The 26502-nt window shown below is 42.6% G+C and overlaps 2 protein-coding genes across 3 annotated transcripts in view; one reads left to right on the top strand and one right to left on the bottom strand.

Annotated features, from left to right (window-relative positions):
• Positions 1–17623, bottom strand: part of CCL25 (C-C motif chemokine ligand 25) — a 50030-nt gene extending 32407 nt beyond the window's left edge. The window contains exon 1 of the mRNA XM_066266630.1: positions 17447–17623. Coding sequence (XP_066122727.1) covers positions 17447–17528 — 82 coding nt within the window. The 5' untranslated portion in view covers positions 17529–17623. The remainder of the gene's footprint in view (positions 1–17446) is intronic.
• A 124-nt stretch (positions 17624–17747) lies between these two features.
• Positions 17748–26502, top strand: part of ELAVL1 (ELAV like RNA binding protein 1) — a 49445-nt gene continuing 40690 nt past the window's right edge. For both annotated transcript variants that reach the window (XM_066266625.1, XM_066266622.1), the window contains exon 1: positions 17748–17929. The gene's annotated coding sequence lies outside the window, so the exon portion shown is untranslated. The remainder of the gene's footprint in view (positions 17930–26502) is intronic.

Below are 26502 nucleotides of genomic sequence, written 5' to 3'. Positions count from 1 at the left end.
AGTCTAAGAAGATTATATTGTTCTAGGAATTTATCCATTTCTTCTAGATCGTTAAATTTGGTGACATATAGTTTTTCATAATATTCTACAATCCTTTGGATATCTATGATATCCATGGAAATTTCTCCTCTTTCATTTTGTATTTTGTTTATATGAGTCCTTTGTCTTTTTTTCCTTAGTGAGTCTTGCCAAGGGTTTGTCAATTTTATTGATCTTTTCAAAGAACCAGCTCATTTTATTGATTCTTTCTATAGTTTTTCTGTTCTCTATTTCATTTATTTATGCTCTATTTTTTATTATTTCCTTTCTTCTGCTGGTTTTGGGTTGCCTTTGTTCTTCTTTTTCTAGTTCCTTAAGATGTGATGTTGTTTACTTGGGCTCTCTCATTTGTTCATATAAGCTTGTAATGATATCAACTTCCCTTTTATTACTGCTTTTGCTGCATCCCAGAGATTCTGATATGTCTTGTTGTCATTTTCGTTTGTCTGTATATATCTTTTGATCTATGCTTTTAATTCGTCTTTGACCCAGTCATATTTTTGAAGTATTTTGTTTAATTTTCACATTTTTGTGGGTTTGTTTCCTTCTTTTTTGAAGTTGAATTCTAGTTTCAAAGCTTTCTGGTCAGAGAATATGCTTGGTATAATTTCAATCTTTCTGAATTTGTTGATGTTATTTTTGTGACCCTTCATATGGTTAATTCTTGAGAATGTTCCATGAACATTGGAGAAAAATGTATACTCTGACGTTTTGGTATATAATGTCCTGTAAATGTCTATCATATCCAATTGTTCTAGTGTTTTGTTTAAGGCTAATATTTATTAGTTTTCTGTTTGGATGAACAATCTAGGGCCGTCAGTGGTGTATTGAGGTCTCCAAATATGATTGTATTTTTGTCGGTTTTTATTTTTAGATCAGTTAATAGATGTCTTATATACTTTAGTGCTCCTTGATTTGGTGCACATATATTAAGAAGTGTTGTCTTCTTGATTCAATGTCATTTTTATTATTATGAATTGACTGTCTTTGTCTCTGATTACCTTTGTTGTCTTGTAGTCAGCATTGTTAGATATGAGTATGGCTACACCTGGTTTTCTTTGGATATTATTTGCTTGGAGAATTGTTTTCCAGCCTTTCACTATGAGTCTGTTTTTATCCTCGTAGATTAGATGTGTTTCTTGAAGGCAGCATACAGTTGGATTTTCCTTTTTGATCCACTCTGCTACTCTTTTTTTTTTTTTTTTGTATTTTTCTGAAGCTGGAAACGGGGAGAGACGGTCAGACAGACTCCCGCATGCGCCCGACTGGGATCCACCCGGCATGCCCACCAGGGGCAACGCTCTGCCCACCAGGGAGCGATGCTCTGCCCCTCCGGGGCGTCGCTCTGCTGCAACCAGAGCCACTCTAGCACCTGGGGCAGAGGCCAAGGAGCCATCCCAGTGCCCAGGCCATCTTTGCTCCAATGGAGCCTTGGCTGCGGGAGGGGAAGAGAGAGACAGAGAGGAAGGAGGGGGGGTGGAGAAGCAAATGGGCGCTTCTCCTATGTGCCCTGGCTGGGAACTGAACCCGGGTCCCCCGCACGCCAGGCTGATGCTCTACCACTGAGCCAACCGGCCAGGGCCCTCTGTGTCTTTTTATTGGTGAGTTCAATCCATTTACGTTTAATGTAATTATAGATAATTGAGGGTTTCCTATTGCCATTTTATATAATACTTTCTAATAGCTGTATTTCTTGTTTGGTTCTTTTGTTTTGTTTTTGTCATTTGTTTTTGTTTGGTTATATTCCATACTTGTTTCCTCTGTTTCTTCTTTTTTTAAGTCACGTGTTTCAGTAGTGGTATTTTCAGGGGTGGTTACCATTAGGTAACCAAAAGAATATATATCATATTCATTGTAGTCCATTATCTTATGAGTTCTTTTGCACTCCAATCTCCTCTGTTAGTGCTAATTTTTGTTTTCTCCCCTTTTTTTGTTTTTGTTGTCACAGATTCTTGTTTTTATTGTGCTCTTGTTGAAGCTTTTACTTGTGATTGTTTGTTTTGTTCTTTGTTGGATAACCCTCTTAGTATTTCCTAAAGTGGAGGTTATCTGGTGATAAATTCACTCATCTTCTCTATATCTGTAAATGTTTTTTTTTCCCCCTTCATATTTGAAGGAAAGCTTTGATGGATATAGTATTCTTGGCTGGAAGTTCCTCTCTTTCAGTACTTTAAATATTGGGGTCCACTCTCTTCTGGCTTGTAGAGTTTCTGCTGAGAAATCTGACGATAGCCTAATGGGCCTTCCTTTATATGTTGTAGTCTTCTTTTCCCTGGCTGCCTTAAGGATTTTTTCTTTGTCATTGATTTGTGATAATTTCATTACAATGTGCCTTGGAGTAGGTCTGCTTGGGTTATGGTAACTCAGTGTTCTGTTTGATTCTTAGATTTGAGGCTCTACTTCTTTCCACAGGATTGGGAAATTCTCATTGATTATTTGTTTGAATATGTTCTCTATTCCTTTTTCTCTCTCTTCTTCTGATATACCCATTATTCTTACATTGCTCTTTCTGATGGAGTCAGACAATTTTTGTAGGGCTTTCTCATTTCTTTTAATTTGTGAGTTTCTTTCTTCTTCTCTCTGTAGAATCTCTAGTTGCCTGTATTCTATGTCACTAATTCTCTCTTCTATCTGGCCTATTCTATTAGCTAAGCTTGTCACCTTAGTTTTCAGTTCTTGTATTGAGTTTTTCATCTCTGTTTGGTTCCTTTTTTTGTGACAGAGACAGAGAGAGACAGAGAGAGGAACAGACATACTAGAAGGGAGGGAGATGAGAACCATCAATTCTTTGTTGCAGCACCTTAGTTTTTCAGTGATTGCTTTCTCATATGTGCCTTGACCGGGGGGCTACAGCAAACCGAGTGACCCCTTGCTCAAGCCAGCGCCCTTGGGTTTAAGCTGTGAGCCTTGCTCAAACCAGATGAGCCCGCACTCAAACTGGCAACCTCAGGGTCTCAAACCTTGGTCCTCCATATCCCAGTCCGATGCTCTATCTACTGTGCCACCTCCTGATCAGGCTGTTTGGTTCCTCTTTATAGTTTCAATTTCCTTGATGAAGTACTCTTTTTTGTTCATTAAATTGTTTTTTGAGCTCACTAAATTGCCTTTTAGAGCTTTCTTGTATTTTCCTGCGTATTTTTAGGACTTCAATTTTCAATTTCCTGTCATTTAACTTCAAGGTTTCCATGTAGTCGAAATTTTTCTCTAGAGAGTTTTCATCTATCTGAGCTACATCTCTGTATTTTGTATCCATGATATTTGGTTTCTTTTCCTTAATGGCATTTGAGAGTGGTATTGTTAATAGCACTAATAAGAGATAATTAAGAAAGTAAAATAAAAGTTGAAAAAATAGTGGAAAAGTGAAAATTCTATAATGATAAGTGGAACAAAAACTACAGCGAACAAGGAGCAGGAACTGATGATAGATGACAAAATATAGAAAGAATGAAGTGAAACACAAGCAAAATGCCACAAAGAAAAATATGAGTCCAAAATATAATAATTTGATGATAAATGAAGATCAGATGAGAGCAAAAAATAATAATAATAAGGAAAAAAGATAAAGGAGAAGAAATGAGAAGGGAGAATAAAGAGAAAGAAAGGACAAGAGACAAAATACAAAACAAAGAGAAAGAAAAAGGAAAAAGAAAACATACCAGAAAAGATTTCTTTTTTTTTTTTTTTTTTGGTATTTTTCCAAAGCCAGAAACGGGGAGGCAGTCAGACAGACTCCCACATGCGCCCGACCGGGATCCACCCGGCATGCCCACCAGGGGGCGATGCTCTGCCCATCCGGGGCGTCACTCTGTTGTGACCAGAGCCACTCTAGCACCTGAGGCAGAGGCCACAGAGCCATCCTCAGCGCCCGGGCAAACTTTGCTCCAATGGAGCCTTGGCTACAGGAGGGGAAGAGAGAGACAGAGGAAGGAGAGGGGGAGGGGTGGAGAAGCAGATGGGTGCTTCTCCTGTGTGCCCTGGCCGGGAATCAAACCCAGGACTCCTGCACGCCAGGCTGACGCTCTACCACTGAGCCAACCGGCCAGGGCAGATTTCCAAAATGAAACCCTCACAAAAAACAAGAATGAAAAATGTAACAACTATGGATAATATAGTTCAAAAGGAAAGTAATTTAAAAAAAAAAAGAAAAAGGAAAGAAGTATAAATTACAAAAAGCATTTAAAAATGTAATTTTTTTCTGGTTTTGAGAGGTAGCTTATTCCTTTCTTTTGGCAGGTGGCGCTGTACTATGAGTTTTGCCTCTGTGGGACTCGAGGTCTGCTGGTGTGTCACTGTGGCAATGATGTAGGCTGGGCCTCAGTCCCATTAGCAGGCGGAATTTTTTAGGGCTTTGCAATTATATGGCTCTAGTAATGGCATTCTCATTTTTCCAGACACCTTTCCGCACGTCCCTCCCACTGGAGCTAGCAGCCTGGAGACTTAGCTGTGGGTCCGCCTCACCTACTGTCCTTGCAACAAGGGAATTTATAAACAGGTCCCCCCCTCCCAGTGTCGCTCAAAGCACAGTTCTGGGGAAGGCAGTAGGAACCAGAGCCGCCAGTGCAAGGAGGCAGGGCAGGGCACAGACCAACAGCTAAGTTCCTTTTGTTACACAAAGTTCCTTTCTGTTCTATGGGCTGGCGGGCATATCTACCATGCCTCAGCATGCCACGGTTTTAATCTCTACAGGCTTTTCCCGCTTGTGGTGCTTGGTAGTCCGCTACAGACCATGCGTGTGTCCAGCTCCCATGACTCCAGCAATGCACGCAGATGGTTGCAGCCACTGTTTAGGCACCCAGTGCGGGCATTCTCAGGCTAAGGGTCTTGGCCTGTGCATGCACCCAGTGCTGGAGATTGTGAAGCCAGGAATGCCCAAAGATGCTGGTGCTCACACAGGTACCTAAAGTTGCTAATCTCGAGCTAAGCACTTCGGCCTGTGCACACGCCCACTTGCTCCATGCTGGTGATGCTAGGTGGAGCCACTAGCACTGCACTGGTGATCATGGAGCTGGGAATACACAAATATGCTGGCACTGGCCCACATTGGCACTGTGTGCTGGTAATTTCAGGTGGATCCAACTGCCCATGTGCATGCCCAGTGTCCATGATCTCAGGCAGAGCCAGTGTGTTCTTTCCTTTGATTGGGTGCCCACCCTAACTCAGTTCTATCCCCACTATTCAGTCTCTCCTCTTCACCCAGCTCCAAACAAAAGTACTCCTACCTCAGATCAGTGCGGAAAGTGAAATGCCCCATCGTCTGTCTTATATATTCAGCCACATTTTCACCCAATCATATCTTTGTCTGGTGTGTGTAAATTTTGGGTGCTCCTAAAGTTTTCTTTCTCTGTGTTTAGTTGTTGAATTTGTTGAAATTTCAAGAGGAGAGACTGGGAGTATCTCTCATGTCACCATTTCTCTGACAACCGGATTATTGTATTTGTGACTCTTTGCCCTGAGGGTCAAAATTTGAAAAACAGCACACCATTCTATATTCTAATGCAGACTCCTTTTCTTCCCACTCCTCCAGGCATGAGACCACAAAATCGAAGGTACAGTAAACAGAAACAATTACAGTGTTGAGTCATCTAAACTTGAACTTAACCGCTCGCAGTTTGAACGTACATATCAAGGATGTTTTAAATCTCTTTGTTGTGTTCAATTCAGCTAGAACGTGTAAGGTATGTGTTTCAAAAGGAAAGCGCAGCAAAACCAGATATATTTGCAAAACGTTGTGTACCCATTACAAGTAGGTGATTGCAATACAATATACCACACCAAAAAAATTACTAAAATATATGTGTATAAAATATATGTAGCAGACATGTACAAAGTTTAATTTAAATTCATAAATAAGGTACACTGAAGTTTATTTAGATTGTTTTTTCATACTCAATTATGAAAAAATAGCCAGTGACATGAGATAACTTCTATGTAAAATTGTTGGTCATCAATGTGTTAAAGGGCCCGTGCAGAAAATCTCGTTCACAGCAACTTACCTGGGGCTCCGGCAGAGGGAGAGCTGAGAGGAATGCAGTTGCGTGAGAAGAGTGAAAGTTGGAGGCCCTGGGAGAGACGCTGTGAGGGACAGCCACCAGAACCCCTGTGCTGAGTCATTCTCCAATACTGCACTTGCCATCTTTCTTGGGTGAAGCAATCCCCTCTATGCGGCATCAGCCTGGGGAAACGCAATTGCTCCACCCTCGGGAATCTCTCCTACCCCAGACATGGCAACAGGTCTTTCTGAGAGGCCAGAAAGCAGGGGGCGCATCAGTGACTCAGCTTTCTGGTGTTGAGACTGGAGTCCCCCCCATGCTCCTGACTCTAGGACTGGTACTTCCACCTCACAGGACACTCAGTAGAAACTGTCCAGAGAGAGGACTAGAGTTGCGTGAGAAGAGTGTAAATTTGGAGGCCCAAGGAGAGACACTGTGGGAGACTGCCACCAGAACCCCTGTGGATGCCCAAAGGAGTCTATACACAGACAAAGAAATGCAACCCAGCCTGACCTGTGGTGGCACAGTGGATAAAGCGTCGACCTGGAAATGCTGAGGTCGCCGGTTCGAAACCCTGGGCTTGCCTGGTCAAGGCACATATGGGAGTTGATGCTTCCAGCTCCTCCCCCCGTCTCTCTTCTCTCCTCTCTCTCTCTCTCTCCCTCTCTCTCTCCTCTCTAAAATGAATAAAAATAATAAAAAAAAAGAAATGCAACCCAAATGAATCAACAAGAGAAATCCCCAGAAAAAGAACTAAATGAAATGGAAGTAACCAAACTACCAGATGCAGAGTTTAAAATAATAATTTTTATGATGCTCAAGAATCTGAGAGCAACTGGATGGGCATAAAGAGCACCTAAATAAAGAGATAGCAAGCATCAAAGAGGACATTGAAATCATAAAAAAGAACTAATCAGAAAAAACAAATACAATATCAGAAATGAAGACTGCACTAGAAGGAATCAACGGCAGGCTGATGAAGCAGAAGATTGAATCAGCGATTTAGAAGACAAGATAAACATAAGCACAGAAGTAGAGCAGCAAAATGAAAAGAGGCTCAAAAAGACTGAGGAAACTCTAAGAGAGCTCTGTGACGACATGAAGAGAAACGACATCTGCATCATTGGGGTTCCTGAAGGAGAAGAGAATGAACAAGGGCTAGAGAACCTTTTGAAGAAATCATAGCTAAAAATTTCCCTAAATTGATGAAGGGCGAAGTCACACAAGTTCAAGAAGCACAGAGAGTCCCGTTAAAGAGGATCCCAAGGAGGCTTACAGCAAGTCACATCATAATTAAAGTATCAAAGTTAAGAGACAAATAAAGAATACTAAAAGCTGCAAGAGAAAAGCAGTTAATTACCTACAGAGGATCCCCCATAAGGATGACATCTGACTTCTCAACAGAAACACTTGAGGCCAGATGGGAATGGCAAGAAATATTGAAAGTGATGCAAAAACAAGAACCTACAACCAAGACTACTTTATACAGCAAGGCTATCATTTAAAACTGAAGAGAAATAAAAAGTTTCTGAGACAAAAAACATCTCAAGGAATTCATTACAACCAAACCAGTACTGCAAGAATGTTAAGGGCCTGCTGTAAAAAGAGCAAAGGAAAAAAAAAAAGAAATTGAGAAAAAGAGGAATGTAAATTTAAAGAATAAAAAGGCAATAAATAAGTACATGTCAATAATAACCTTAAATGTAAATGGATTAAATGCTCCAATCAGAAGACATAGGGTATCAGCATGGGTAAGAAAATAGGACCCATACATATGCTGTCTAAAATAGACCCACTTCAGAACAAAGATACACATAGACTGAAAGTTAAGGGATGGAAAAAAGTATATCATGCAAATAGAAATGAAAGAAAAAAAAAAGCTGGGGTAGGAATACTTATATATGACAAAATAACCTTTAAAACAAGGCTACAGTAAGGGATAAAGAAGGTCACTACATAATGACAAAGGGAACAATTCAATAGGAGGTTATAACCATTGAAATATTTATGTGCCTAATATAGGAGCACCTAAATATATAGAGAGGATTTGGATGGACATAAAGGGTGAAATCAACAGCAATACTATAATATAGGGAATTTTAATACTCCACTAACATTAATGGATGTATCTTCCAGACAGAAAATTAACAAAGAAACAGCAGCCTTATATGACATATTAAATCAAATGGATTTAATTGACATCTTCAGAACCTTTCACCTCAAAGCAGCAGAATATACATTCTTTTCAAGTGCTCATGGTACATTCTCTAGGATAAACCACATGTTAGGACACAAAACAAGTCTCAATAAACTTAAGAAGATTGAAATCATATCAAGCATCTTCTCTGATCACTCAATGGCATGAAACTAGACATCAACTACAGTAAAAAAACTGAAAAACATTCAAACACTTGGAGGCTAAATAGCAAATTATTAAATAATGAATGGGTAAACAACAAGATCAAGGAAGAAATTAAAAATTTCTTTGAAACAAATAAAAATGAACATACAGCAACTCAAAATTTATGGGACACAGCAAAAGCAGTACTGACAGTGAAGTTCATAACATTACAGGAATACCTTAAGAAGCAGAAAAAGCTCAAATAAACAACTTAATTCTGCATCTAAAAGAACTAAAAACAACAACAACAACAAATAAAGCTCAGAGGAAGTTGAAGGAAGGAAATAATAAAGATCAGAGGGGAAATAAATGACATAGAGGCTAAAAAAAAATACAAAAGATCAATGAAACCAAGAGCTTGTTCTTTGAAAAGGTAAACAAGATTGATGAACCTTTAACCAGACTCATCAAGAAAAAAAGAGAGAGGACTGAAATAAATAAAATTAGAAATGAAAGTGGAAAAGTAACAACTGACACCACAGAAATACAAAGGATTGTAAAAAAATATCCCATGAAGATCTATATGCCAAAAAAATTGGACAACGTAGGTCGTGATGGCAAACCTTTTTATAAAGACTGCCCACTTTTGCAGTGCTGGTCAACCTGGTCCCTTCCACCCACTAGTGGGCCTCCAGCTTTCATGTTGGGCCAATGACAGCAGCACGTTTGGTTGCTCCGCTACCACCCACCATGAAAGCTGGAACCTCCATTAGCAGGCAGGAGGGACCAGGTTGACCAGCACTGCAAAAATGGGCAGTTTTTATAAAAAGGTTCGCCATCACAGACCTAGGTTAAATGGATAAATTTCTAGAAACATACAATCTTCCAAAACTCAATCTGCAAGAATCAGGAAACCTAAACAGACCAATAACAACAAATGAAATGAAAACAGATATCAAAAAACAAAAGTCCTGGACTGGATGGCTTCACAGGTCAATTTTACCAAACATTGAAAGAACTAACACCTATCCTTCTCAAGCTTTTTCAAAAAATTCAAGAGGAGGGAAGACTTCCAAGCTCCTTTTACGAGGCAAGCATTATCCTCATTCCAAGGCAGGTAAAGACACTACAAAGAAAGAAAACTATAGGCCAATATCCCTGATGAACTTAGATGTTAAAATTCTCAACAAAATATTAGCAAACCAGATCCAGAAATACATGAAAAAAATCATACATCATGATCAAGCGGGATTTATTCTGGGGAGGAAAGGCTGGTACAATATTTGCAAATCAATCAATGTGATTTATCACATAAAGAAAAGGAAGGATAAAAATCACATGATTATATCAATAGATGCAGAAAAAACATTTGATAAAATCCAGCTCCCGTTTATGATCAAAACTCTCAGCAAAGTGGGAATACAGGGAACATACCTCAACATGATAAAGGCCATCTACGACAAACTGACAGCCAACATCATACTCAATGGGCAAAAATTAAAAGCAATCCCCTTAAGATCAGGAACAAGGCAGGGGTACTCCCTTTCACCACTGTTATTCAGCATAGTTCTGGAAGTCCTAGCCACAGCAAGCAGACAAGAAAAAGGAATAAAAGGCATCCAAATTGGAAAAGAAGTAAAACTACCATTATATGCTGATGATATGATACTGTACATAGAAAACCCTAAAGTCTTAGTCAAAAAACTACTGGACCTGATAAACTCAGCAAGGTGGCAGGATATAAAATTAATACTCAGAAATTAGAGGCATTTTTTGCCTGACTTGTGGTGGCACAGTAGATAAAGCGTCGACCTGGAAATGTTGAGATTGCCAGTTTGAAACCCTGGGCTTGCCTGGTCAAGGCACATATGGGAGTTGATGCTTCCAGCTCCTCCCCCCTTCTCTCTCTCTGTTTCTCTCTCTCCCTCTCTCTCTCTCCTCTCTAAAAATGAATAAATAAAATTTAAAAAAATTAGAGGCATTTTTTAAATTTATTTTTATTTCTTACAGTGACAGAGAGAGAGTCAGAGAGAGAGATAGACAGGGACAGGCAGACAGGAACGGAGAGAGGTGAGAAGCATCAATCATCAGGTTTTCATTGCAACACCTTAGTTCAGCGGTTCTCAATCTGTGAGTCACGACCCCGAGGGGTCGAAACAAAAACACAGGGGTCGCCTAAAGCCATCGGAAAATACATATTTATTATACAATACATTTTTAAATAAAATATGTATTTCTGATGGCTTTAGGCGACCCCTGTGTTTTGGTCCTTTGACCCCCGCCGGGGTCGTGACCCACAGGTTGAGAACCGCTGCCTTAGTTGTTCATTGATTGCTTTCTCATATGTGCCTTGACCACGAGCCCTCAGCAGACTGAGTAACCCTTTGCTCGAGCCAGCGACCTTGGGTCCAAGCTGGTGAGCTTTTTGCTCAAGCCAGATGAGCCAGTGCTCAAGCTGGCGACCTCAGGGTCTCGAACCTGGGTCCTCCACATCCCAGTCCAATGTTCTATCCACTGCACCACCGCCTGGTCAGGCAAAATTAGGGGCATTTTTATACACCAACAATGAACTGTTGGAAAGAGAAATTAAGGAAACAATCCCCTTCACTATTGCAACAATAACAAAAAATAAAGTATCTAGGAGTAAATTTAATCAAGGAGGTAAAAGACTTGTACTCAGAAAATTATAAAACATTGATAAAAAAAATCAAGGAAGATACAAACAAGTGGAAGCATATACTGTGTTCATGGTTAAGAATAATAAACAGGCCCTGGCCGGTTGGCTCAGCGGTAGAGCGTCGGCCTGGTGTGCAGGGGACCTGGGTTCGGTTCCCGGCCAGGGCACATAGGAGAAGCACCCATTTGCTTCTCCACCCACCCCCTCCTTCCTCTCTGTCTCTCTCTTCCCCTCCCGCAGCCAAGGCTCCATTGGAGCAAAGATGGCCCAGGCGCTGGGGATGGCTCCTTGGCCTCTGCCCCAGGTGCTAGAGTGGCTCTGGTTGCGGCAGAGCGACGCCCCGGAGGGGCAGAGCATCGCCCCCTGGTGGGCAGAGCGTCACCCCTGGTGGGCGTGCTGGGTGGATCCCAGTTGGGCGCATGTGGGAGTCTGTCTGACTGTCTCTCCCCGTTTCCAGCTTCAGAAAAATACAAAAAAAAGAATAATAAACATTATTAAAATGTCTATATTACCCAAAGCAATCTATAAATTCAATGCAATTCTTATTAAAATACCAATGACAGACTTCCAAGATATAAAACAAATATTTCAAAAATTTATATAGAACCAAAAAAGAACATGAATAGCCTCAGCAATCTTGAAAAAGAAGAGTGAAGTGGGAGGTATCACACTTCCTGATATGAGGTTATACTACAAGGCCACTGTAATCAAAACAGCTTGGTACTGGAATAAGAACAGGCATATAGAACAATGGAACAGAACAGAGAACCCAGAAATAAACCCACGCCTTTATGGTCAATTGATATTTGACAAAGGAGAAAAGAGCATACAATGGAGTAAAGACAGTCTCTTTAACAAATGGTGTTGGGAAAACTGGACAGGTACATGCAAAAAAATGAAACTAGACCACCAACCTACACCATTCACAAAAATAAACTCAAAATGAATAAAAGACTTAAATGTAAGTTGCGAAACCATAAACATCTTGGAAGAAAACAGCTCGGCCCCTCTATGCCATTGCTCTGGTGCAATCAGAGCCATTCCAGCGCCTGAGGAGGCCATGGAGCCATCCTCAGCGCTGAGGCCAACTTTGCTCCAGTGGAGCCTTGGCTGCAGGAGGGGAAGAGAGAGAGAGAGAGAAAGGAGAGGGGGAAGGGTGGAGAAGCAGATGGGTGCTTTTCCTGTGTGCCCTGGCTGAATAACTAAAATTTATAAAGAACCTCTAAAACTCAACACCAGGAAGGTAAACAATCCAATTAAAAAATGAGCAAAAGAATCGAACAGACACTTCTCCAAAGAGGACATACAGATGGCTAATAGGCATATGAAAAAATGTTTAACATTAGTAATCATCAGAGAAATGCAAATTAAAACCACAATGAGATACCACCTTATACCTGTCAGGATGGTGCTCATTTTGTTATTCAACACACAATAAGTGCTGGCGAGGGTGTGGAGAAAAGGGAACCCTCCTGCACTGCTGGTGGGAATGCAGACTTATGCAGCCACTGTGGAAAACAGTATGGCATTTCCACAAAAAATTAAAAATGGAACTGCCTTTTGACCCAGCTATCCCACTATTAGGAATATATCCTAAGAATACCAACTCACTGATTCAAAAGAAGATATGCACCCCCATGTTTGTTGCAATATTGTTTACAATAGCCAAGATCCGGAAACAGCCCAAATGCACATCAGTGGAGGAATGGATTAAAAAGCTGTGGTACATATACACAGTGGAATACTATGTGGCCATGAAAAAGAAGGAAGTCTTATTTTTTGTGATGGCATGGATGGACCTGGAGACTATTATGCTAAGTGAAACAAGCCATGCAGAGAAAGACAAATATATGATCTCACTTATATGTGGAATCTAAGGAATGAAATAGAGGCAGAGGAGGGGTCACAGGGAGCAGAGGAACAACCATCAGAGGGAAGGGGGATAAGAGGATGGGATCAGAGAAGGTGAATGGATTAATGAAATTATATAATATATACATAACACATAGATACAGATAACAGGACAGCAAATCCCAGAGAGAAGGGAGGTAGGAGTTAGGGGGAGGGGGGGGGGCAAAAGGAGTGTAAATAGGGACATGGGGTGGGGGGTGAGGGGTGAGGGTGCTATATTCAGTGGGACACTTGAATCCATGTTAACACAATAAATTAAAATTAATAAAATTTTAAAATAGCAAAAAAATAAAATAAAACCTGTGTTCAAGAAAAAAAAGAAAAAAAACCTATTTGAGCAATAAAATAAAGTAGTATCAGCTTAAAACCCAGAGTATAAAATATCCAGGAAGCCTTAGTGATATAATTAAATGATTGAATAAAGTTACAAATGGGGGAGAAAAGAGAAATCTCCAATGCAGAAGAATTCCAAATAATTTATGTAGGTATACACCCTTAAGGAGGGGGAATATAACGCTGCACTCTTCCACTATGGATTGCACATAGTGACTTCCTTCCAAAGTATACAGTGAGGAATGGAGTGGGGGCAGTTTACAGTGCAGACACCTAACAGATACTCTGCCAGCCAGGTGATCAAGGCCATCAACAGACATAGACAATATTGATGGCCTGTGCCTTTGATAGGATAGGATGAGACAACTACTTTACCTCTGTGACCTTTTTCCCCCAAATCCTTCATCCTAGTCTTGATCATGAGGAAAATATCAGACAAATTCTAATAGAGGGACATCCTACAAAATATCTGACCAGTTCTCAAAATTGCAAGGTCATCAAAAACACAGTATTTGAGAATCCAAGAAGTGTCTAAAGAGACAGAACAAATAAAACAATAGACCTTAAAAGTTCTCACCGCAAAAACAAAAAATTTAACCTGACCTGTGGTGGCGCAGTGGATAAAGCATCGACTTGGAATGCTGAGGTCTGCAGTTTGAACCCTGGACTTGCCTGGTCAAGGCACATATGTGAGTTGATGCTTCTGGCTCCTCCCCCCTTTCTTTCTCTCTCTCTCTTTCCTCCCTAAAAATTAATTTTAAAAAATTGAACAAAAAATTTATAACTAGGTGTGATGGATGTTAACTAAACTTATTGTGGTGATTACTTTGCAATATATATATATACATATATATACACAATATATATATATATATACACATATCAAATCATTATGTTGTATACCTAAAACTAATACAATCTTATATGTCAATTATATTTTTTTTTGAAGAAGAGAAAGATGGCCTCACCAGGTAGTGGTGAAGTGGATAGAGCATTGGCCTGGGACACAGAGGACCGAAGTTTAAAACCCAAGGTCGCTAGCTTGAGCATGGGCTCGTTGGTTTAAGCATAGGCTCACCAGCTTGAGTACAGGGTCACTGGCTTGAGCACGGGATCACAGACATGACCCCATGGTTGCTGGCTTGAGCCCAGAAGGTTGCTGACTTGAGCAAGGGGTCACTTGCTCTAGTGTAGCTCCCCAGTCAAGGCACAGATGAGAAAGCAATCAATGAACAATTAAGGTGCTGCAAGGAAGAATTGATGCTTCTCATCTGTCTCCCTTTCTGTCTGTTCCTATCTGTCCTTCTCTCTGTCTCTCTCATTAAAAAAAAAAAAAAAAAAAGAAGAGAAAGATGGCATAGGGAGGACAACTGTAAATGTAATGTGGTATCAATGAAATTCTGGAAGAGAAAAAGGACATTAGGTAAAAACAAAGGAAATTAAATTAACTATGAACGTTGGTTGATAATAATATATCAATATTGGTTCATTATAACAAATATATCATTCCAATAAAAGATGTTACTAATAGGGGAAACTAGGTGTAGGGAAAACTATAACTCTGTACCTTCTTTGCAATACTTCTGTAAAACTAAAACTGTTCTAAAAATATTAATGACGCCTGACCAGGTGGAGGCACAGTGGATAGATCATCGGACTGGGACGTGGAGGACCCAGGTTCGAAACCCTGAGGTCACCAGCTTGATTGAGGGTTCATCTGGTTTGAACAAAGCTCACCAGCTTGAGCCTAAAGTTGTTGGCTTGAACAAGGGGTTACTCGGTCTGTTGTAAACCTCCAGTCAAGGCACATATGAGAAAGCAATCAATGAACAACCAAAGTGCTGCAACGAAGAACTGATGCTTCTCATCTCTCTCCCTTCCTGTCTGTCCCTATCTATCCCTCTCTCTGTGTCAAAAAGAAAAAAGAAAAAAAATATTAATGACAACAGTAAAGTATAGATAAATAAATAAAAGAGTTTATTTTCCATGGTGACCATGATAACCACTCCTTTCTCACAGATATTTCAAGAATTACACAGAAGAACCTGTAAAAAGCATTTAGCACATGATACACACTCAATTCAGAGCACTTGCCACCATTCTCCTAAATCTTTCTCATCTGCTATAGAAGCCACTGGACCTATTGTGACTATTTAAATTTCAGTAAAGTAAAAACTAAATACATTAAAAATTCAGTTCTTCAGTGGCAACAGCCACATGTCAAGTGCCCAAAAGCCATATGGAGCTAGTAGCTACTAAATTAGTGCTGATAAAACACATCCATCACACACAAAGCTCTACTGAACCAATACTGCACTATAACAATGAATGGCACTCTGACCAGGTATTTCAGTAGAGCATTGTCGTGATATCCCAAGGTTGTGGGTTCGATCTTTGGTCAGGGCACACAGGAGAAGGTATCATCTGCTTTTCTTCCTCTCCTGCTGCCCCTTCTCTCTCTCTTCTCCTCTCACAGCCAGTGGCTGAATTGGTTTGAGCATCAGCCGTTGGTGCTAAGGATAGCTCAGTTGGTCCGAGTGTTGGCCTCAAGCACTAAGGATAGCTCAGTTGATTTGAGCATTGGCCCCAGATGAGTGTTGCCAGTGGATCCCAGTTGGGGCGCATGGGGGAGTCTATCTCCAGTGAAAGCATCAATGAGTGAAACAACAAATTAATGTTTCTCTTTCTGTCTCTCCCTATAAGGAAAACAGCTGTGTTAAGCTTGCTTGCTTGCACTTTGCATGATTAGTACGTGAGCACAAGGCAGAGCCACGTGTGTATAGCCTATGTAAGGCTATGGATACTTTCACTCAGGGCGGCTTTGGCGATTGCTTGCCTGCACTGCAAAGGGCCGTTTTGCTGTTCATTCTCCTGCTACCGTGAGAAGCAGTTTTTCCCTGTTTGCTCTATCTCCATTGCAAGAATCTAATAAACGGAAATGGCCCACTACTTTCTGGCTCCATGGTTCCTCTACCGTCTACCCAAATCTATTGTGAACCTGCCTGGCCTCAAACAATGGTATTACTCCTCCTTCCTCTTTCTCTAAAATAAATAAATAGTAACGTTTTTTAAAAGTTTTAACAATCAGCCTGATGTGTGGTGGCACAGTGGATAAAGTGTTGACTTGGGACGTTGAGGTTGCCGGTTCAAAACCGAGGCCTTGCCTGGCCAAGGGACATATGGGAGTTGATGCTTTCTGCTCCTTCATCCTCTCTCTCTCTCTCTCTTTCTCTCTCTCTCTAAAAATGACTAAATAAAATCTAAAAATAAATAAATAAATAAAATTTTAATAAATAAATAAAATCTTTTAAAAAAATCAAAAAAAGTTTTAACAATGAACGGATTCTTTGTTCAGTCTTCTCAACTCCTTCCAGTCCTTGAAATGTCATCTTCTCAACCTTCCTGACCACTCACTGTCTTTCAAATTGCTATCCCCCATCTCCCCTGCTCTTTCCTCAATTTACATTTTTTTTTTACCACTCATGTGGAATCCCCTTGATTTCTTTTCTGCCTCCTCATCTAGTATTTTATGGTCTAATGCAATAGCCATTGGCAACATGTGGCTGTTGAGACCCTGAAATGTAACTATTACAACTTCAGATAGGCTGTAAGTGATCAAAGACATGTGAAGGGAAAAAAAAAGGAAAAGATCTCATAACTTTTTATATTAATTACACGTTTAAATAACATAGTTGCATTAAATAAAACACATTCAAGTTAACAATAGCTGTTTCTTCTTACTTTTTTCCTTTAACATGGCTACTAGAAAGTTGAAATAATGTATGTGGCCAACTTTTGTGACTCGCTTACATTTATTTCTATTGGATAGTGCTGGTCTAGGATGTACGCCCAACTAGGGCAGCCGTTTTTGTTTGTTCACTGCCCATGCAGTGACTGGCATATAGTAGATGCTCAATAACATTTTAGTGAATGAATAGTAGGCTGAGCTTCTGGAAACCCAAGATTTCTAATAGTAAACACTGTTGGAACACTGCCCACGTCCCATGCCCCGCCTCCGCACCGCACCAGGTAAGAAAACTGAGGCCCAACGAGGTAATGTCAGCCCCTGTCAAACTGCAAGTACTGTGGAAACGTCGGGGTCAGGATTCGAACCTGAGTTCTGCCCCATAGATAAGTTGCGTTGATTGTTCCTACCTCGTAGGGCGGTGATGGTGTCGGCAAGACAGATTGGGGTGGGCACACAGCATGCGCTTGACAAGGTGCTTGGCTTCTCCATCACTGCCTTCAGTCAGTCTCCCTAAGGCGGATGCCATCTGGACACCTCCACGGCCATTGCTGGCCACCCAGAGCTCCTTCGCCATCTAGCCCTTCTTAGGCAGTGCGAGACGGAAGTCCCGCCTCCACCGCGCTCTCGCACACCGCGACAGCCATACCGGTCAATGAGAATCGCGCCGTGGAGAACACCGGCCAATGGGTGCGCGCGCCGGGAGGGGGGCGTGTCCGGGCCGCGGGCCGGAGCGGATCGTGCGCGCTGAGGAGTTGCTGCCGCCGCCGCCACCTCTATCGCCGTATCTGCTGCCGTCGTCACCGCTACCGAGGCCGAGTGGAGCCGTTATCGCCGCGCCGCCACCGCTCGCCCTCCTCGGAGCAGCCCTGGGCTCGCCCGCCCGCGTTCAGGTGAGGCGGGGTCCTTCAGTCGTGGCGGACTAAGTAGGCCGCAGCAGGCCAGAGCTCGCCTGGTCGGGCCGCGGGCGTCCGCGGGCCTGCACCAGCCGAGGCCCAGGCGGCGCCGGGGCGGGAGGGGACGCGCGCGGCCGCGGCGGGCGGGCAGGGACCGGCGGGTGAGGGCGCCAGCGACAGGCCCCGGGCCGAATTCCTCGGCCCGCGAGGAGCGGGCGAGGGGACACGGCATGGCCACGCGCCTGCTTGCCGCGCTTCACGACCGGGGCCTGGGTTGTCTTGGAAGCCCGGGATCCGGGGGCGGAAGAGCGAAGCCAGAGGCAAGGGATTGGGGTGAGCGCACAGAGGTCACGGCCCACGGGGTTGGTCTCCTGTAATCCTGCAGATTCTTTTGTGGTCGTTGTTAAAGGACCGCGGCTAATCTGAGGTCCTTTGAAAAGTGTGCAAGCCCTCTGTACGTATGGGAGTCCTCGAAAAATAGATGTATTTCCAACGCCATCTCTAACAAAGCTGTTTTGGGGGCGGGGGACATTTGGATTTGTAAAGTGTGTGTGTGTTGAGAAGACAAACTGCAAGCAGTTGAACAATGGGGGATGGATACTCTTCCTTTTTGGAGCCCTCTGCTGCTAGGCTTACTAAAATGGGTTTAAGACCTACTTTGTGCACAGCGGATGGGGAAGAACTTCTGCTTGTGCTGCCACTTGGAGGGATCGAGCCCCCTTACCCACAGTGTTCATATGGGATCCAGATGGCCAGCGCTCTAGAAGTGGGAAGATGGGATGATTACACTTGGGGAAGGGTTTCTCAGTGTTGGCACTACAGACATTTGGGTCTGATTATTCTTGGTTTTGGCTGTCCTGTACATTGTAGAACGTTGAATAGCATTTTTGGCCTCTACCCACTAGATGCCAGCAGTGTCCCCCTCCTCCTCCCCCTCCCCCACCCTTCTGAAGATCAAAAATGTCTTCAAATTGCCAAAAGTGTTTCTCTCTCTCTGATACACACACATTTGCTCGCTCACATGTGAGAACCATCACTGGACTAAATAATTTTCCACTAAAGGTTCTTCCAGCTCCATCTCTGATGCCTTCAGATTTCAGGCACCCAAGACTTTGAACAAATTCATCTGTGGGGTCCTTAGTTTTCTTATCTGTGAGATAGGATTGACAAGAATATTGCTGTGAATACATTTAAGGGGGTGGAAAGCCCCTAGCATCGTGCATGGTGATGTTATTAAAGCTTCAGTAGTATTTAGTGAGGATTTATTTTGTGCTTGACTATTCCCAGACATTTATCTCCAGCCCTTTTGGTGGGAGTTGTTACAATGTTCATTTTGGGGACAAAGAAACCGAGATTTAGGTGGCTCATTTAATATGACCAGCCTCACACCATAAAGTGGCCAAGGCAGGATTTGACTCAGGCTCCTTATTACTCTTAACCCCAGGGTTTTACGGCTCTTATAATCATGAGAGTCCAGGGGACCCTGAGAGGAATTGTGTTCAATTGTCATTGAGCATCTCTGTGTGCAAAAGACCTGTGCTGGGATCTGTTATAAAACTCTGCAACTTTCAGAATCTGCAAAGAGGCTGAAATATATGAACACCTCAAAATGTGCACATAAATAAAGTTTATGTTGAAACACTGGTTTTGAGGGGTCAGAATTTTGGTTTGGATGTGTTGAATCTGAAATCATGGGGCAGCAAGAGGAGAATTATGAAAATAGCGTCTTCCTGATGCTTGTTTTGTGGCTTCCCTCCCTGCCTCCCATTTCTATCCTTTATCTACAATTCAGTGAGTTGTAAACACATCTGATCATGTTTCTCCTGGATAAAAGTTTTTGGGAAGAAAAAACAAATTAATTTTTTAAACCTCTTTAGATGACTTAATAGCCAAAGTTTGGGATTCTAGATCTTGCACATTCTAACCTTCCTTTCTGATTTCACCTGCACATACTCCAACTCTCTTTCTCTCTCTCTCTTTCTGCCTATTTTCCCCACTGCCTAAAATGCTGTTCTACACCTGGAGATCTCTTTCTCTTGCTGTGTGGCCCAGACCAGAGCTCATTCACCATTTGAAGCCTCTGGCTTCCATGCCAGAATGAACTCATTTGTGTCCTCCCTGTCCATTCCATTTATTGAATCAAATTAAATGCTGAATTGTAAGAGAGGTGCAGTTTCTGTCTTCGTTCCTAGGTGGCAGTGGTGAAGCAGCCGATTATCTGTAGCTTTGATTCAGGGAAGGGTGGGAGAGGCTGGCTTCCTTCCTTGAACTAACTCTCCCTGTTCCACTGCTGTGTCCCAGGCCCTGAGCACCACTCAGGGGAAGCAGTGGTGATCACATTCTGTGTATAGGTCATTCTGGTCTGCTCTGGTGAGTGTATTGATGGTTGTAATTGGCTGATGTGAAAGCACTGGAAAGGACACTATAACCAATCACAGGGGGCTTCCCAAAGGAGGTGAGTATGTGTACTACCGAGGAGTTATCCAAGTAAAGTCCCTGGGGAAGGTTTTGAGGTGGAAACATTTAGGTTTGCTCAGAGAACCACATGGGATCTGGTACTTCAGGGGCAAGAAATGTAAAGTGAATAGTGGCCAAAGAACTCATGCAGCTGGTGTGCAGAGGGCTTGGGGATTATCCTGTAAGCCACTCCAGGGTGGCTCTTAGGCAGTTTTAGATCACAGAGTGAAGGAATCAGATCTGTACACAGGAGGAAGAGTTGGAGGGGAATAATGCTGAAGGGCTGCAAACCAGTCAGAAGGTGATTTCTTTCATTTAGATAAGAAAAATTGGGAATGTGACTCTGGGCTGTAGTGATATGGAAAGAGAGAGGATGGGTTTGAGACATAGTTAGGAGCTAAAAGACGCAGGACTCAATGGATATTTAGTTGTGGGGCCTGAACAAGAAATGAATGATATCTAGTCTTTGCTGGTGTGATCAGTGGATGAACACTGGTCATGAAGAAAACAGAAGGTGAGGGAAGGAGCAGTTTGGAATGTGGATATAAACTGGAAGGCACATAACCCAGTTAGAGGGCATGTGCGTGGGTATACAGACAGTGAAGCAGGAAGGTGGCAGAAGGCTGTGTCCGTATCGCTGTATGTTGAGGGGACTGACTTATATGATCATCGTTCATCCCCACTCCACCTGGAGCCTCCATGTACTTGGATCATATGCTCACATGTTTATAGCCTGAACATATGACATACAAACTGCTAGTCCAGTGTCATGGAAATGGGATGAAGTGGAAGAAGTTGCCTCCTTAAGGAACTTACAGCCTGAGTTGGGGAGAAAAGACAACAAAAGATTAAGCAGCAAGTCCTGACAGCATTGAGAGAGTATGGAAAGAAATGATTGTCCATTGTTTGGATTTTGGTATTGAGGAAAGTGCTGGTGTCCAGACTGGTCATTGTGATCAGAGAGGCATGGGCAGGAGTTTCCAGGTACAACGAGAAGCCTGTGTGAATAAGAGGAGGACATAAGGAGAGTCAAAGGTGAACTTGGAGATAAATCTAGAAAAGCATGCCAGGGTCTGGTGATAGAGGGTTGCTAGGCACAGTCAGGAAGTGATCTTGGAAGGTTGCCTTTCTAGGGAAGAGACTGGATGGATGGAGTTGTCAAGAGGCTTTTGCAGTACTAAGATAAGATAACCTGGTAATGGCCTGAACTTGAAGGTTGCGTTGGGGACTGCTTCTTTATCTCGTATGCCTAGTGCCTTACTCTGCCTGGCATGTGGTTGGCATTCCATCTATGCTGGGGGAAGGAAGGGTTAGAAGGGAACTCAGAAGTGAGTGATCTAGCCACTCATCAGAGACATATCAGATGAAAGAATTACAAGAGAGAACAATCCAAACATCCCAATGGCACAACTTATATCACCATGAACAGAAACAGGGAGACAGAGAAAGAGGAGTGATTTGAAGAGAAAAGACCAAGTTGGTTTGGAGATGCTGAATTTACTTAGGTATAGGGGATGGAGAAAGGTGGCTTAGAGCAGTGATCCCCAACCCTCGAGCTGCGGACCATTACCGGTCCGTGGGCCATTTGCTACTGGTCCGCAGAGAAAGAATAAATAACTTACATTATTTCCATTTTATTTATATTTAAGTCTGAACGATGTTTTCTTTTTAAAAAATGACCAGGTTCCTCTGTTACATCCATCTAAGACTCACTCTTGACACTTGTCTCGGTCATGTGATACATTTACCCGTCCCACCCTAAAGGCCAGTCCGTGAAAATATTTTCTGGCATTAAACCAGTCCGTGGTTGGGGACCACGGCTTAGAAGACATGTGTATGTGCCATCAAATGAAGTAATTCAGGGGAGGAGGAAATTTGAAGAGGGTATGAGGACTGAAAGAGGAGATGAGGGTGTTTGCAACTGGGATAGGAAGGTAGGGCAGGGACACACACATTCACCTCAGTTTTGTTACTAAATTAGAATTGAGGGAACAAATATAAAATAACTTCATATTTGGTGAACAGATTAAGAGGACAGCTGATTTGTCCAAGGTTATGTGTGTGATTGAGCAGAGAACTATGAATGAGATCTTTCACTTTCATGGAATGCTGTAATGGTTAGCCCTGGCTAGTGGAACCACATTGGATTTTCTGGAACCCAGGCCCATTAGAAATGGCATCAAAGGTGTGGTTTGTTTCTAGGATCCCAAAGAAAAAGGATTGAAGCATTCCTTAGTGGACCTGGAGGCCGATGGTGAGTTGAGTACTTACCATGTGTCAAAAACTGTGCTGGGTGCTGCAAAGCAGATGGTAACATCTTCATTTTGTAGATAAGGAAACAACTCTGGGAAAGGAAGTGATGGACCCAAAAGAGTTCAGCTGATTAGCAGTAGGGTTAGTTTTAGAGCTCAGGTCTGCCAGGCTATAAAATCCATGGATTTTTCCTGCTGGTCCATGTTGCTTTGTAGTTCTCTTCAAGAGCCCTGGAGTGGGCTTGACCAGCCAAAAAGAAGCTGGAACTCTTAGCAGGTCTCTGGAGCTGATCAGGTATCTCTGGGCCCATGGAGCACTTTGGGCCAGAAGATGAACTTGGAGATAAATCTAGAAAAGAATGCCAAGGTCTGGTGATAGAGGGTTTCTAGGTGCAGTCAAGAGGTATTCTTGGAAGGTTGCCTTTCTAGGGAAGGGAAAAGGATGCATGGACTGGTCGAGAGGCTTTTGTGGTACTGAGGTGGCCTGGTAATTGCATGAACTTGAGGGTTGGAGCTGCACCTGATCTGCTTGTGCCCCCGGTGTCTCAGCCTATCAGATGTGGAATTGCTTGACATAACTGGACCAACTCCCACCAGGCATCTATCCCCCTATGGGCTGTGGGAAGGGACGAGTAAGAAAACATACTGTGTCCACTTGAGTCCTCACCTCTCATAACAGTTATAATTGGGTTAGGTAGTACATTGAGATTTTTTTCTGGCACCAGAGTATTTCCTGGAGTACCTTAAATTCCTAAGACATTTTACCCTGAAGGACTCAGAGTTTTACATCTGGAATAATTGAGCCCAGGCTTTATTTACCACATGATATGTAAAGTGTCAAGGTTGAGCCTGAAGATACATTTGATTATTCTAGTTTTGTTCTTGTTCAAGTAGTTTAGAAACTGCTCTGTGACTATAAAATGAGTTAGTTCTAAAGGGTACCCATTAGAAACCAGTCTTGCCTGACCAGGCGGTGGTGCAGTGGAAAGAACGTTGGACTGGGATTCAGAGGACCCAGGTTCGAGACCCCGAGGTCGCCAGCTTGAGCACGGGCTCATCTGGTTTGAGCAAAAGCCCACCAGCTTGAACCCAAGGTTGCTGGCTCCAACAAGGGGCTACTCGGTCTGCTGAAGGCCCGCGGTCAAGGCACATATGAGAAAGCAATCAATGAACAACTAAGGTGTTGCAACGCGCAATGAAAAGCTAATGATTGATGCTTCTCATCTCTCTCCGTTCCTATCTGTCTGTCCCTGTCTATCACTCTCTCTGACTCACTCTCTGTCTCTGAAAAAAACAAAAAACAAACAAAAGAAACCAGTCTTGCTACTTTTATGTACGTACTACCTGTGTATATTGTTGTCATTTCTGTATATACCTCTTCACTGTATGTGCAGTAGGTATACTATTGATGTGAGCAACATTGCTGAAGTCACACAGACAACCAGGATAGTTTAATATAGTGTGATGGGTCTGAAAACTCTCAGATCATCCAAACTTCTCCATGATACATCCAGTTACTGGAAACATTGTTAAATCAGCAGGAGTCCTTTTGATAAACTCAAAATTTCCCTTTTTGCAATTGATTTTGATTCTGTGGGATGGAATGATACTTATTGATGATCCTAAAACAGATACTGAATGGGTCTGGGTGGGTAGCTCAGTTGGTTCGAGTGTCGTTCCAATATGGCAGGGTTGTGGGTTCAATCCCCAGTCAGGGCATATACAACAATCAACTACTGAATGTATAAATAAATGGAACAACAAAAGTTGATCATTTCTCTCTCCTCCTCTTCCTCTTCCTCCTCCCCCTCTTCATCTCTCGTCCCTCTCTCCTTCCCCCTCCCCCTCCTCATCTCTCTCTTCTCTTTCTCTAAAATCAGTAAATATTTTAAAGGTATATTTCAAAAAAATAGGTACTGAATATAATAATAAACTGTCAGGACAATTTCCATCTGTCCTTCCTTAACTTAAAAGAATGTATCAGCCTAACCAGGCAGAAGCACAATGGATAGAGCATCAGCCTGGGATGCTCAGGATCTAGGCTTGAGTGTGGGATCACAGACATGACCCCATGGTCACTGGCTTTAGCAAGGGGTCACTGGCTCAGCTGCTCCCCCCCCCCCCATCAAGGCACATACGAGAAAGCAATCATTGAACAACTAAGGTGTTGCAACTGTGATTTGATGCTTCTCATCTCTTTCCCTTCCTTTCTGTCTGTCCCTGCCTTTGTCTCTCTCTTAAAAAAAAAAAAAAGAGAGAGAAGATGATGAAGAAGAATGCGCCACAAACATGATTCCTGGGTGAGTTTGAGACCCAGTGTCTGTTCCCCCCTCTGCTACTTTGTGTACCTATGTGATATACCTATAGTTTGCTGGGTACCCTGGATTTGCCTGTTGATTCTTAGATGATGATGTTGTAGTCCTCAAGGCTCTCACTAATGATGCGGGTAGAAAACATAATTACAAGTCAGAGTGAACCATGCAGTGGTACAGGTTTACACTAGCGGTGTGTGGGCACTGATAACAAGAGGGACCTATTGTTCTGGGGGACTTTTTAAAGATATATGAGGAGATGATAGGTGGATAATCTTCATCCACAGTTGAAGATTATGTGCCAGAGGCATGGGGACAGAAAGGTCTGTGGTATGCTGGGGGAGAAGCTAGTGAGGGGAGTAAGGGCTGGAGCAGCAAGCTGGCCCTAAGACGGAGGGCTTTGTGTTTCATTGTTGCTCTGTAGTGACAACTTGAGAACTGGCCCTGCCACTTATGAACGACTGACCACAAGTAAAGTAATGTAACCTCTGAACCTTGGTGGGTGAATAGAGGGGTGGAGATGGCTTGATGGGGCCACACCTGTTGACTTGAAGGGGTGTCAGAACATCGTATGGAGAGACACACTAAGTGAGGAGGAGACAGGGCCAGGTGAACTGAGACAGCCAGAGGTAGCCATGACTTGGAAATCATTGCTCGTTGGGTAGAAATGAAGGCCTGGTTGTGGTTGGAGCTTGTAAGGACAGAAGCTGGTTTGGCACAGATCAAGGGAAAGGACCCAGAGAGCTGGGTGGAGTGGCCACAAAGTACTGAGACACTGTACTCTTGAGGTTTTGGTTTCTCCCTTGTTGCCAGTTGACCAAGAAGTGGGTCTGCAGGGAGCTGGCTGCTCAGACCCGAGTGGGCATCAGGAGGAGCCGGTATGCTGGGGTACAGGGCTACAAAGCAGAAAGTATACTTTTTAAACCTTTGAAATTTTATTTTTTAACTCTTTTGGTGTAGAGTTGAGTTTTGACAAATGCAGAGTCAAGTAACTACCACCATGATCAAGATACTGGAAAGTTCCATCACCTAAACAACAAAAATACAGTTGGCCATTGAACAATGAGAGGGTCAGAGGTGCCAGCCACCCACACAGTCAAATTCTCATGTAACTAAAGTGGGCCCCAACTATGGATCAAAATACTTATTCCCTCAGTGCTCCCCCTGTGTAATCAATTCTTTTTCCTGCTTCCAGCCCCTGGCAAGCCCTGATCTAGGACTTTGGTTTTGCCTTTTCCAGAATGGAATCATGCAGAGTCTAGTTTCTTCCACTCAAATGTTTCTGAGATACCTAAAAGTTGCATGAATTAGTAGTACCTTTTTATTGCTGAGTAGTATTCCACTGTATGGTTTACCATAAGTTATCTGCTAACAGCTTAAAGGACATTTGGGTTCCAGTTTTTGGCAGTTATGAATAAAGCTGCTATAAACATTTGTGTATAGGTTTTTATATGAACATGACTTTAATTTCTCTTGTATGAAGATTAGGAATAGGATTGGGTCATAGGTAAGCATATGTTGAGCTGTAAGAAACTGCCAGTCTGTTTTC

The sequence above is a fragment of the Saccopteryx bilineata genome, chromosome 1 (assembly GCF_036850765.1).
Source record: "Saccopteryx bilineata isolate mSacBil1 chromosome 1, mSacBil1_pri_phased_curated, whole genome shotgun sequence".
In the NCBI taxonomy this organism is placed as follows: Eukaryota; Metazoa; Chordata; class Mammalia; order Chiroptera; family Emballonuridae; genus Saccopteryx; species Saccopteryx bilineata.
This window is presented reverse-complemented; position numbering and strand designations above follow the sequence as displayed.